Here is a 14,688-nt window from a genome sequence, read left to right as displayed (position 1 = left end):
CCTATCTTTAACCCTTAACCCTAACCAAAATATTTCTTGAAATGAAATATAGTTATCCAAGTACCTGGAGTGATAGGGTATCAGAATATATATGGTTATGGGGGTCTATCTGCAAAACCCTAGAAGGAGTTATTTCCCCTTTCAGCTGAATCAAGTCTTCTGGCTTTAGCTGGAGTGTCGGGGAGTGCGTCTGATGAGTTACTCGGGATGTCCGCACGCACACACACACACACACACACACACACACACACACACACACACACACACACATAAACACGCACACACACACACACACACAAATGGATTCGGAACAGAAAGAGGTATGGAATTCAAAAATATACAAATCAATCAAGAAATATTTGAAATGAAAAGGGTAACTGTTGAATGGAAAAGGGAGCATAACCAATTATACAAAGAAGTGGGTGAATTGAGAAAGGAAAATGCACTACTAATTAGAGAAATGGAAGAAATGAAAAAGGAATTTGCTATAGTAAAAGTGGTAATAAAAAGATGAAAAATTATGACAAAATGAAACTTTGTTAAAGGAAGTTAATGAGAAGTTACTAAAAGAGGCAGGTAAAGTTGGTGAAAATATAAAGAACAAAAATGATGGAAAGTAAAAACCAAATGAAAGAAGACAAAGAAAACAAAAAAAAATATTATTTAAAGAAATAGTCAAAGAACAAATGAACGAAAGTACGAAGGACACTGTGAAAGAAATAAAGGAAAAAAAAAGAGATCTGGTAAGAGACACAATAGACAAGAAAAAATGTATTGTAATCTATGGTATTTAAGAAAAACATGGACTAATCAGATTCCAGAGGAAGAAAGAGGAGAAAATATAGTGAGGGAAATACTAAAAGAAATACAGGAGGAGGGACAAGGATTTGAAAAGGAAATGGAGGAAATATACAGATTTGGGAAATATTCTGAAGAGAACAATAGACCTCTAAAAGTAAAACTAAATTCACACAGGATAGTAGAAGAAATATTAACTAACGCAGGAAGACTAGCAAAAAGTAAAAACTACAAAAATTTATGGATAAAAAAGGAACTTAGTGATGAGGAAAAAGAGGAAGAAAAAACACTAAAAAAGGAAACTAAGGAAAAGAACGGAGAACGAAAGGATCTTTTTTTTTTTTTTGGAGAGTGATGGACTTGAGACTGAGGAAATGGTACATAAAGGTAAAGGAAATGCAGGAGCAAGAAGAAAAGTCAGAAAAAAATAAAGGTAACATATCCCAACATAGACGGGTTATTAGGAATAGATGAATTGAATGACTATCTGGAAAAAAAAACCACACAGATATAATGGGGATTGCGGAGACAAAATTGAAATGATCATTATCACCAAATAGTATAGGCCAAGGATTATATAATTGTTGGATCAGACAGAGAAACAAAGCATGGTGGAGGAATCATGTTGCTAACCAAGAAAGGCCTAAATGCGACAAAAATCACAGAAGGAAAGAACAATGTGGAGTTGATTATGATAAGAGTTGAGAATAGAGATATGAAAAATAGAATGCATGCAGTAATTTATGTCCCGCCGAAAACTCATTCATGGAATGAAAGTGAGCGCTCCAAAATACTGGAAGACACAAGACAAACACTAAGTGAAACACTAAAGAAGGAAATCTGGTAATTATGGGTGATTTTAACTCGAAAGAAATATGTTGGGAAGAAATGACTGTGAAAGATGGAGATCACTGGGGAAACATATTACTGGAAATGACCATTGATTACACATTGACGCAATGGATCAAGGAAAAGGCCAGACATAGAAATAACAATGAACCGTCAAGATTGGACTTGATATTCACATCAGAACCCGAAATTGTGGATAAAATCGAATACAAGACGCCAATTAGAAAGAGTGATCATATACTACTAGGACTAGAATTAAAAGAAAAAAATATGAAGAATAATTTAAAAACCCAAAAAAGGAAGACTAATGTATAACAAAACAGATATTAGGAAACTTGGAACATTCTTTCAAGAAGGAAGCAAACTGGGAAAAAATTAATAATGGGAAAACAAAGGTGGAAGAGAAATGGACAATTTGGAAGGAAATACATGATGAAGGAGTGGACAAGTATGTACCTAGACAAAAACAGGAAAGAATATACATAAAATCCTGGTACAATAAAAAGTTCAGTGAGGCAAAAGACAGAAGAGATAAAGCCTGGAAAAAATGGAAAAAAGGAAAAAATCCGAGAAATGGAAAATACACCAAACTAAGAAATGAACATATAAAAATACGTAGGGAAGAAAAAAGAAATTATGAAAAGGACATAATAGACAAATGTAAAGATCAACCCAAATTATTTTATAGATATGTAAACAGCAAACTAAAAAACAAAAAGGAAATACTTAAATTACGTCAAGGTAATAGAAAATACACACAGGATATAGAAATGGCAGATATTATGAACAAACATTTCAAATCTGTATTCACCAAAGAAAAAAACCCCTACGAAACTATGATCAAAGAAATTAATAAAGATTTCCTCCATTGAAGGAATTAAATATTACTCAGAATGAAATAAGGAATCAAATATTAAAACTTGACGTTAACATATCACATGGCCCAGACGGAGTTGCAAACTGGATACTAAAGGAAGGTATAGCTGAACTAACAGGAAAAATATACAAGATAATTGAATGCTCACTCAAGGAAGGAAAATTTCCAGGAGACTGGAAAAATGCCAATATAGTGCCAATATATAAAGGGGGAAATAAGGAAGACCCAACAAATTATAGACCGGTGTCCCTAACAAGTATAATAGTTAAGATTTGTGAGAGAGTCATCAAGGATAGATGGACAAATTATCTAGAGGAGAACAATATAGTGAACCCGAGGCAATTTGGATTCAGACAAGGAAGATCATGTACCACTAAAATTGATTTGTTTCTTTTCAAGATTGATAGATATATTGCAAAAAAGGGACGGCTGGGCAGACTGTGCATTCCTTGACTTACAAAAGACATTTGATAAGGTACCACACAGAAAAATGCTATATAAACTGGAAACAATAGTAGGAATACAAGGACAACTATTGAATTGGGTGGAGGATTTCCTACATGGAAGAAAAATGAGAATAGTGCTAAGAGACAAATATTCAAAATGGGAAGAAATGAGTAGTGGCGTCCCACAGGGGTCAGTACTAGCTCCAATAATGTTTGCTATATATGTGAATGTCATGGACGAAAGTAGTGAATGTTACATGAACTTCTTTGCGGATGACGCAAAGTTGTTAAAGAGAATAAGATCCGAAATAGACTGATTCGTTATAGAGTGATCTGAACAAAGTCTCACAGTGCAGCAAGAGATGGGAAATAGTATTCAACATCAAGAAATGCAGTATAATTGAATTTGGGAAAAAGTAAGAATAGAATATAAGGACAGTATAAAATTAATGAAAAAGAAGTAAAGAAAGTAAATTCTGAAAGGGACCTAGAAGTAATCATCACCAGAGACATATCGCAAAATAAACATATAAAAAAAATAGTCGGAGAAACATACAATTTGTTGAGATCAATAAAGGTGGCTTTTAAATACCTGGATAAGGAAATGATAAAAAAAATACAAACACTAATAAGGCCAAAACAGGAATATGCAGCGCTGATATGGTCACCCAGTACAAAAAAGAATACAAGAAAATTAGAAAGAATACAAAGAGCAACGACAAAGAAAGCCCCAACACTTTCAAACTTGGCATATGAACAAAGACTGGCCGAACAGGAATTGCCGGTCCTGGAACAAAGAAGAGAACAAGGGGACCTACTGACCATCTACAGGATTATAAAAGGAAAAGAACGCCTTGATAGAGAGGACTTATTCAAGTGGGACAGAGGAAAAACAAGAGGACATTCAATGAAACTCAGAGAGGACAGCTACAGAAGAGACATGAAAAAGAACAGTTTCCCACACAGAGTGATAGATATTGGGACAAATTGGACGAAAAAATAGTGTGTGCAAACACAATACAAGAATTTAAAAACAAACTTGATCTTGCGAGATACAAAAAACGGTCACCATGAGCATAGCTCCCCTTCCCGTAAAATACAACTAGGTAAATACATACACACACACACATACACACATATATATACATACACATACAAGTACATATACACATACACTTAAACACATATACACACACACATACACAAACACACTCACACATACACACACATACACACGTACACACACACATAAGCACACACACACACACACATACACATGCATACACACAAACACACATACACATACACACAACATACACACACACATGCACACACATACACACACGCACGCACACACACACACACACATATACACACACACATACACACACGCGCGCGCGCACACACACACACACACACACACACACACTTCCATATATGCATTGATACATAATACACACACATACGCATACATATACATATTTGCATTTTGATCACCCCTGTGAACGTTTAAGACAAACAAGTAAATCATCAAATAAAAGAATATGAGTCAAATAATAAAGATTCAACCCATACTACACTTCGTTGGTTTACAAAGTAATTAATAATGAAATACTATTCCCTTTCATGAATAAAATCACCTGCCGGCAGCCAGAAGCCAAAAGAAGTCATAAGTGACGAAGAAAGAGTGGATCAAGAGAATATTTAGTGGATAATTTTCTTATTCTCCCTGAAGATGGATGAAAAACGGTACTCTTATCCGAGTTGGACCCTGAGACTCAAAATTTCTAAAGACTTTTTTCCCCTGAATCCTTCGGCCTTCGTACCTTCAGTACTCGAGCAACAAAGACACGATGGAGTTCCCAGATGACATCGAGGAGTTCCAAACCTTCGGAGGAATCGTCGTGGGAGAAGAACTAGAGGCCATGAAAGTCCAATGGGTCATCGGACCTTTCTCCTCCGAACTTTGCGCGATCTTCGAGATCGAAGCTCTTTTGGGATCTGCCGCCTTCGGATGGGTCCACAGCGTGGTCTCCAGATCGACCGGAGACAAAGTGGCCATCAAGACCCAGATCAAAGAGCTCTGTTCGGAGGCGATCGACAGAGAGCTTGATGCTCTTAGGACTTTGAGAAGCCATCCGAATGTCATCAGCCTGTACGGGGTCATTGAAGACCTGAAGAACGAGCAGGTTCATTTTATCCTCGAGCTTATGGATCTGTCTCTCGAAGAGACTACGAACAGAATGACCTCCCTGGGATTACGTTTCCGGGAGGATGAAATTAAATCGATCTGGCTTCAGTGCCTTAGAGGCCTAAGCCACATCCATATGGCAGGACTTGTCCACGGTGACTTGGCAGCCAGGAACGTCCTCTTCAGCAGGACTGGCATCGTCAAGATCACCGACTTCGGGATGGCAGTTCGAGAAGATCAAGTCGTCGACAACAGCCAAAGAGACGACCTTCTCGAGCTCAACGTCGTTTTTGTTTACACCGTCACTCAAGAGCTCGTCGAGGACCTCCAAGGCCTCCACAAAAGAGTGAGCTCTGCAGGAGTCGCACTTGTGGAAGAGATGTTCTTCGGAGAGGTTTCGGCTCGTCAAGCTCTTCTTTCGCCTTATTTTGGTGAGAAACCTTCGCCACGAAGGCCTTACATCGGCCACATTCTCTATGGAAACTCGTCTCGTCCAGAGGAAGATATGGACATCTATTGATCAAAAAACATATATATAAAAAAATTAAAATGATAATAATTGCGTTAAGTAATGATATTCATTAATTCGACTATTTCCAAGTCTCAAAAAATTCAAGAATTTTGCAAAAAAAATAATAGTAAAAATAATTATGATAATAGAAAATAAATAAAAGATACATTCTATTCTGTAAATGCGGCTGATGACAGGTATGTGGAGCTGAAAGAAAAATCGCTTATTTGTCAAAAATTTGAAAACAAAATATATTAATATTTCTATCAAAGCCAAGTTCGAAAAAATTGACCAGCATTATTTAATACAGGTCTAAATCACAAAAAATATATATATATACAAAAAAATTTTTACATAATAAAAAGAAATTAATATTTATTTCAGGAAATTCATTGCGAATCAACAAAGAATTGGAGTTTCCCTCGGCTGAATAATCAAATCGTCAAACGACGTCTCGAGTGATGTCATGAGACGATTTTTTCTTTATTCCTTGGCAGATGCCAGAAGGAACAGAGGAACATGAAAATGGGGGAGACTGCAAAAGACCATAAGGCCTACACTAGGCAGTACCATGTCTCTTAAGACCACCAATCATCCATAAAGTTATCTAATCTTCTCTTGAAACAGCCGATAGCTTCAGCGCCCTCTACGGTGTCACTAAGTCGGTTTTATTCATTGACCACTCTGTGGGTAAACCAGATCTTGCCTATTTCCTTCTTAAACCTAAATTTGTCCAATTCAAAGGTGTATGTTCGGTTTGACGAGTCTATCGAATTCGCCTTTCAGTCAAGGAAATCATGAAAGGAGTTTTCCCTCAACTGAATATAATTGTCTGGTTACAAAGGATTACAAAGGCGGAGCATGCCGACAGGAGACCTTTTGGTCCATAACTAGGTTGGATGCGGAAAAAATATAATACGAATAGAAAAAAAACAATAATAATATAAATAATGAATAAAATCAATAAATGCATTGGTATAGTTAAATAATAAACAAACAGGTAAATAGTAAATAATAAAATGACAGATAACTAATAATAAATGAAAATCAAGCAAATAATAATAAACAGACAAATAATAACAAACAAATAAATAATATAAAATAAATGGCAGTCATTACAGCATCTTGCTTAGGTGTTTATCTAAACGAATCTTAAAGCTTCGAGCTGAACTACATTGCACTGCCTCTGCAGGAAGTTTATTCCATTCATTAACTACACGGTTGGCGAAGTTGTTTCTACCCACTTCCAAATTAAATCCATTTCCTGACAGTTTGAGACCATTATTTCTTGTCGGATTCTCATTCAGTGTGAAAATTTAGTCACTTTTGATGTCAATTCCCTTTAGAATCCTAAAGACCTGTATCAAGTCACCTCTGAGTCTACGCTTTTTTAGGGAAAATAGATTCATATGTTTTAGTCGATTTTCGTATGATTTATTTCTTATATTTGGAATCAGTTTTGTGGCTCGCCGTTGTACTTTTTCCAATCTGTCAATGTTTTAAATGAGATTCGGTGACCATACGGAAACAGCATATTCCAAATGTGGAAGAACTAACGATTTATATAGCTTGTTAATGAGAGATGGACTTTTGAAGTCAAAACATCACGCAATCAGTCTGAAAATCAGGCTGAAATACACTGCTTAGATGATTTGAGAACGTTACTGATAATTACGACGAGATCCTTCTTACTATCCACTTTTGTTAACGAATTTCCAAATGATATTTAATCGTTCTTACTGTTATTTTTACCTATGTGCATAACCTTGCATTTACTTATATTAAATTCCATTATCCACTTTTCAGACCACTGCTGTAATTTATCTAAATATTCTTGAATATCTAATTGATTGAAGTGATCAGTTGCCATCCTGCACAGTTTTGTATCACCAGCAAATCTGGAGACAATAGATTTTAGTCCGTAGTCCATATCATTTATATATATACTATGAATAGAAGTGGCCCAAGAACGGAACCCTGAGCAACTCCACTCGTAACATTTTTCCATCTAGATGTTTTTTCATTTAAAACAACTCTGTTTTCGATCATTCAACCAATTTCTAGTCCAACTTAATAGGCTGCCACTTACTCCGTGTGAAGCTAATTTAGTATGTAGTCTTTCGTGGGGGACGGTATCAAAAACTTTTTCAAAGTCCAAATATATTAAATCTATATTGTTTCTTTTGCCATAACTCGAGGTGACTGTGTTGTAGAATTCGAGTAAATTAGTCACGCAAGAAAATTTCCGTCTGAATCCATGCTTGCTATCATTTATCAAACAGTTACTTTCTAAATGATGTTCGATAGCATCTCTGATGATAGTTTCTATCATTTTTCCTACGATTGAAGTCAAGCTTATAGGCCTGTAGTTACTTGGTTTCTTTTTGTCACTTTTTTTTTAATATTGGAGTGACGTTAGCTAGCTTCCATTCTCTTGGGACATCTCCGGATATGATGGATTTCTTGAAAATAATTTCTAATGGAACAACAATCTCATTTTTCATTTCCTTTAAGACTCTTGTATGCCAACCTGGTGTTTCATTAATTTTGAGTTTCTCAATACACCTTTTAATTTTTTTCTTTTGTTATATTTACCGTAGTAAGTTTACCCTAGATTTTTCACAGATTTCAGTTTGGAGTTCATTTTGAGGTGTTTCGTTTACGAATACTGAGCTAAAATAGTTGTTTAAAGTATTACACATTCCTTCGTTTGAATAATCAAGTTGACCGTCAGCAGATAATAGTGGACCAATGTGATTCCTGATCACCCTTGTATCTCTAATGTAACTATAGAATTCTTTGGGATTCTCTTTGGATTTATCAGCGATGTTCATTTCGTATTGTCGTTTTCGTTTTTTATTTATTTATTTATTTCATTATTATTTTTTTTTAATCTCTCTGTATCATTACATAACTTTGATAGTCGTTAGGTGCACCCGAGCTTTTGTATTTCTTATAAGCCTGTCTCTTTTTAGCAATATTTTTTTTTCAGTTTCTTTGTCGAGCCATTTTGGGCGAGCCTGTATGAATCATCTTAGCAAGCGTATTCTGAAATATTTCCCACATCTGATCTACAGGTCTTTCGCTTAAAATTGCCTCCCAATCTGTAAGCTGAAGCTCCTGACTGAGCTTTACTAAAATCGGGTATTTTAGATGCACATGTATCTATTCTAAAATTTTCAGCAGTTTGAATCTAAGTTGTGGTCGCTATTTGCAATAGTTTCAACAACCTCCACATCGGCTATCATGCTTTCACAGCTAGTGATCAATAGATCGAATAAGTTTCCATTTCTTGTGCTGAACTAAGTAATTTTCACCGAGAAAATCTATCAAGCGACTACCTATATGGTCATGTTCAAGGGTCATCCAATCAATGTCAGTAAAATTGAAATCACCCATTATCAATAAGTCCCGGTTGCAGAAACTAGACAGTTCTTGAAACAACAGTTTGTCGTCTGCTAATTATAATGTTTTTGGCCTGTATATTACACCTACGTTAATTTTTTGTTCACTTGTTTGGGTTAATTCTACCCACAAACTATCATATGCATCCTGTTTTACTTTCTGTAAAATACAGGCATGGACATTGCTTTTAACGTATAAAAGAACACCCCCACCTTTCTTGTGGTTTCTATCCTGATGAAAGTGTTTAAATCCCGCAATATTAAATTCAGCCTCAAACTCTTTACCATTTAACCATGTTTCGATTATTCCTATCATATCTAGATTTTCACTTTTGACATATGCCTGTATTTCTTAAAATTTATTCCTAATACTACGAGCATTAAAGTGCATGGTATTAAGAAACTCGTGATTATTTCTTACAATATAATTTTGTTATTTGTTGACATATTGTTCTATAATGACATTTGGTACTTCACTGACATTCAATGCCTCATGGACGTTTGCCCCATCACGGACCTCTGGTCCCTCTCGGTCGTTTGATCTCTTGTGTACAATTTGCCCCACTACGTCATCGCGTTCCACACCGGCCACCCGTCGCTCGCTGACATTCTCTCCGGCATCCCTTCCTAAAATGATATTCTGTCCTCCACTGACTTTATATCCTACCGTGATATTTTGTCCTCTACTATCATTGTATACCATCGTGATATTTTTTCCTCCCCTATCATTATATCCCATCGTGATATTTTGTCCTCCACTATTAATATATCCCATAGTGATATTTTGTCCTTTGGCATTACATCCTAGTGTAATATTTCGTCCTCTACCGACATTATATCTTAAAATGATATTTTTTCCTACACTGACATATTGCTCTACATTATTACTATACCCTACTCTGTTTTCCCCAGGACACTCTATTTCCCCTTACCTTTGAGTTCCTATCCCAAAAAAGGAACTAGTTCATTACAAACTCCCACAATGATGTTTGTAAGAACATCTTTGCCTCTGCGAGTAAGGTGGATTCCTTCAGAAGCATAAAGGTCATGACGCCTGAAAAAGAGATACCAAGGATCAAGAAAGTGGTATTCCAGTTGCGTGCACAATCGTGATATCCTCACATTGATCCCTATGACTCTACTGTTCCAACACGTGCCAGCGTAGATCCTCGGAAGGATCCCACAGACTGCGTGACGGCTCCCACGCTCCTTCATCTCCTGAAGAAAGACCTTGTAATTCTGAACAAGTTTCTCTGATATCACCCTACCCACATCGTTACATACTGATTCTCACGACCTCGTTATGACCCTGCCTGACCTCGTCACGACCTTGCCTGAAAGCCTTTATCAGAAAAATAAGCGTATGGGCCTCCCATGACAGCCCTTATCGGAAAGAACTAATACATCACATGAATGAAAAGACCTGGTGTATTCGGCTAAGCCAGCCCACGTTGTGTAGTGTTTGTAGCTTTTCGTTAAAATTGTGTTAGTGTTCTATCCTTAGCCAATCATGGAAGCACCAAGATGAAATGTACGGCCTTAGAGGGAGGTGCCTAACATTACCGAGGTATCCTTAAGGTTTAGAGACAGAAGGAGAGCAGTCGTTAGACAGCTGCTCCGAGCATCGGGTCAAAGGCAAGTAGTCTGATTTTCCACTCCCATACACAATACACACACTCTAGCACTCGTAATAAACAAAGAAACTTGGACCACTGGTTTGTTCTCTTACCCTAGCGAAACCTAAGTTCGCACCCTCCGGGGGTCATAGCCCCTACTCTTCAGAGGAGCGTAACAGTGGTGCCACCAATTTCGTGCCCCCCTGTTTACGTATATAAAGTTAAGTGGTAGCTGGCCAAAATGCTTGGATCAGGGAAGTACGAACAAGTGTATGTGCATCTCTCATTATCATACCTCAAAATGGTGGTGTTGAATGAGACTAAATTCTCGTATCTATGACTTTTATTTGTGTTTAATTTGAGTATATGAGTGTACGGGGTGTGGGGGGCTGGATTTATATTTTATTTCATATACCAACCTTCTGTACGGTTCTCCGGGCCGCAGTCCTGACTTCTGATAGGCAGAGACTTGCCCGCGACTTAGAATATCTAGATAAATTTGAGACTTTTAGACTAAGACTTAGACTGACTTGACTCTGTGTGATAGCAAAGACGAAACCTCTGAAGGGGTAAGGCTCCTCCTCCAAGTACAGAGGAAGATTGTCAATCATTACAGATAGACCTAGACAAAATCTGGAAATGGAGTCAAAAGTGGAAAAAGAACTTTAATATCAACAAGTGTAGTACAGTATAATGGAGTTTGCAAAAAGTAAAAATAAAATATCGAGAAATTACAAAATTGGTCAAGTCAAAAAAGTGAACTCGGAAAGAGACCTACCAATTAGACCAAAACTGGAGTATGGAGTACGCTCCAACACTATGGACATCCACTACTAAAAACAATATAAAGAAATTAGAACGAATACAAAGAGCAACGACAGAGATGGCACCAACACTCCAAATTAACATACGAACAAAGATTGTCCAAATTGGAAATACCAACTCAGGAACAAAGAAGAGAAAGAGGAGATCTACTGACTATTTAAAGAATCATGAAAGGAATGGAAATACTAGAGATGATTTATTAAAATGGGACAACGGAAAAACAAGAGGACATGAAAAGAAACTCAAAAGGAATAATTATAGAAGAGATCTGAAAAATAATGGCTTCCCAGACAGAATGGGGGATACTTTGAATTAGACAAGGAAACAGTGTGTGCAAACACATACACACACACATGCACACACGTACACAAACACACACACACATAGACACACATACACACACGTACCCATACACGCACACATAAACACACACACATACACACACACACATACACATACACACACACATGCACACATACACACACACACACACACACACACACACACACACACACTCGGTGGCGTCGTTGGTAGAGTCCCTGACTGTCACTACGGCGGTCCCGGTGCGTATCCCCAAGGCTGAAATAATTTAAGCATCGCTGCGCTTCGAGTCATTACTCCAACTCTAAGGGCGAGGAGTTGGTGTGTGTGTGTGTGCGTGTTAGGTCATGGCATTACCCATAGATCGGTCATACGAGCTCTGAGCTCTCTTCCGAGAGGGAAATAGCTGTCGATCACGAGTCCAGCACGTGATCCAAAGACCAAGGTGAATACACACACACACACACACACACTTCCATAAATTCATACATGCATAATACACACACAAATTTGTATTTTGATCGCCCCTGTCAACGTTTAAGACAAACAAATAAATCATCAGATAAAAGAATACCAATCAAAATAATAATACAAATTCAACCCATACTATACTTCGTTCGTTTACACACTATTTAACAATGAAATACTATTCTCTTGGATGAATAAAATCACCTGCCGGCAGTCACAAACCGAACGAAGTCATACGTGACGAAGAATGAGTGATCCAAGAGAGTATTTAGTGCATAATTTAAAGCTACACTGTTTTTTTTATTCTCCCTAAAGATGGATGAAATACGGTACTCTTTTCCGAGTTGGACCCTGAAACTCAAAATTTCTAAAGACTTTTTTTTCCCGGAACCCTTCGGCCTTCGTACCTTCAGTACTCGAGCGACAAAGACACGATGGAGTTCGAAACCTTCGGAGGAATCGTCGTGGGAGAAGAACAAGAGGCCATGGAAGTCCAATGGGTCATCGGACCCTTCTCCTCCGAACTTTGCGCGATCTTCGAGATCGAAGCTCTTTTGGGATCTGGCGCCTTCGGATGGGTCCACAGCGCGGTCTCCAGATCGACCGGAGAGAAAGTGGCCATCAAGACCCAGATCAAAGAGCTCTGTTCGGAGGCGATCAACAGAGAGCTTGATGCTCTTAGAACTTTGAGAAACCATCCCAATGTCATCAGCCTGCACGGTGTTATTGAAGACCTGCAGAACGAGCAGGTTCATTTTATCCTCGAGCTTATGGATCTGTCTCTCGAAGAGACTACGAACAGAATGACCTCCCATGGATTACGTTTCCGGGAGGATGAAATTAAATCGATCTGGCTTCAGTGCCTTTGAGGCCTACGCCACATCCACATGGCAGGACTTGTCCACGGTGACTTGGCAGCCAGGAACGTCCTCTTCAGCAGGACTGGCATCGTCAAGATCACCGACTTCGGGATGGCAGTTCGAGAAGATCAAGTCGTCGACAACAGCCAAAGAGACGACCTTCTCGAGCTCAGCGTCGTCTTCGTTTACACCGTGACTCAAGAGCTCGTCGAGGACTTCCAAGGCCTCGAGAACAGAGTGAGCTCTTCAGGAGTCGCACTTGTGGAAGAGATGATCTTCGGACAAGTTTCGGCTCGTCAAGCTCTTCTTTCGCGATATTTTGGTGAGAAACCTTCGTCACGAAGGCCTTACATCGGCCATATTCTCTATGGAAACTCGTCTGGTCCAGAAGAAGATATGGACATTTATTCATCAAAAAAAAAAAAAAGAAAAAAAAAAAAAAAAAAAAAAATTGCATAAAATAATGATATTCATTAATTCGACTATTTCCAAGTCACTAAAAATTCAAGAATTTTTATAAGCCTGTCTCTTTTTAGCAATACTTTTTTCAGTTTCTTTGTCGAGCCACTTTGGGCGGGCCTGATTTGGGGGACGTCTGTCCTTAAAAGGAACGTAAATATGAATCATCTTAGTGAGCGTATTTTGAAATATTTCCAACATCTGATCTACAGGTCTTTCGTTTAATTTTGCCTCCCAATCTATAACCTGAAGCTCCTGATGTAGTCCTATGAACTGAGCTTTACTGAAATCGGGTATTTTAGAAACACAAGTATCTATTCTAAAAAAAAATAGGAGTTTGAATCTAAGTTATGATCGCTATTTGCAACAGTTTCACCGACTTCTACATCAGTTACCATGCTTTCGCGGCTAGTGATCAATAGATCGAGTAAGTTTCCATATCTTGTGGGCTCTTTTACATGCTGAACTAAGTAATTGTCACCAAGAAAATCAATCAAGTGACTACCTATATGGCCATGTTCAGGGGTCATCCAATCAATGTCAGTAAAATTGAAATCACCCATTATCAATAAATCCCGGTTGCAGAAACTAGACAGTTCTTGAAATAACAGTTTGTCGTCTGCTAATGATGATGTCTTTGGCCTATATATTACACCTACATTCATTTTTTGTCCATTTGTTTGGGTTAACTCTACCCACAAACTATCATATGCATCCTGTTTCACTTTCTCTAAAACACAAGCATGAACATTGTTTTTAACGTACAACGTGAAAGGACTATAAGCTGCGCGGCCCGAAGGGATTTCTCCTCGTTTTCTCTATTTTCGCATGAGGGGACGAGGGGGGAGGGTCGCCGTGTAAATGAAGCGGCTGGCCCAGCTGTGGATGTGCTCCTGTGTCTTGCTGCGTTGCTTCTCACAAGGCACTGGGCGGAGGACAATGATGACCCTTCATCTCCAAGGGGCTAAGATAGAAGAAGGGAAACAAATAGGACTCGGGTGGGAGTGGGGGATGGGTGGGAGTGGGTGCGTGCCTTGGCTGGCTACCTCTTATATAAGGAGGA

General features: G+C 38.1%; 2 protein-coding genes across 2 annotated transcripts; both read left to right on the top strand.

The window, feature by feature from the left end:
- The first annotated feature begins 4,823 nt into the window (after positions 1–4,823).
- On the top strand, positions 4,824–5,681 carry LOC143028539 (uncharacterized). Its single transcript, XM_076190811.1, has one exon. The coding sequence runs from the start codon at positions 4,824–4,826 to the stop codon at positions 5,679–5,681; it is 858 nt and encodes a 285-aa protein (XP_076046926.1).
- Positions 5,682–12,740: 7,059 nt separating this feature from the next.
- On the top strand, positions 12,741–13,175 carry LOC143028534 (uncharacterized). The gene has a single exon (XM_076190795.1). It carries the CDS (start codon positions 12,741–12,743, stop codon positions 13,173–13,175), a length of 435 nt encoding a protein of 144 aa, XP_076046910.1.
- The last annotated feature ends 1,513 nt before the right edge of the window (positions 13,176–14,688 follow it).

This window comes from Oratosquilla oratoria, chromosome 1 (genome assembly GCF_046742065.1).
Source record: "Oratosquilla oratoria isolate Oo_2021 chromosome 1, ASM4674206v1, whole genome shotgun sequence".
Classification (NCBI taxonomy): domain Eukaryota; kingdom Metazoa; phylum Arthropoda; class Malacostraca; order Stomatopoda; family Squillidae; genus Oratosquilla; species Oratosquilla oratoria.
This window is presented reverse-complemented; position numbering and strand designations above follow the sequence as displayed.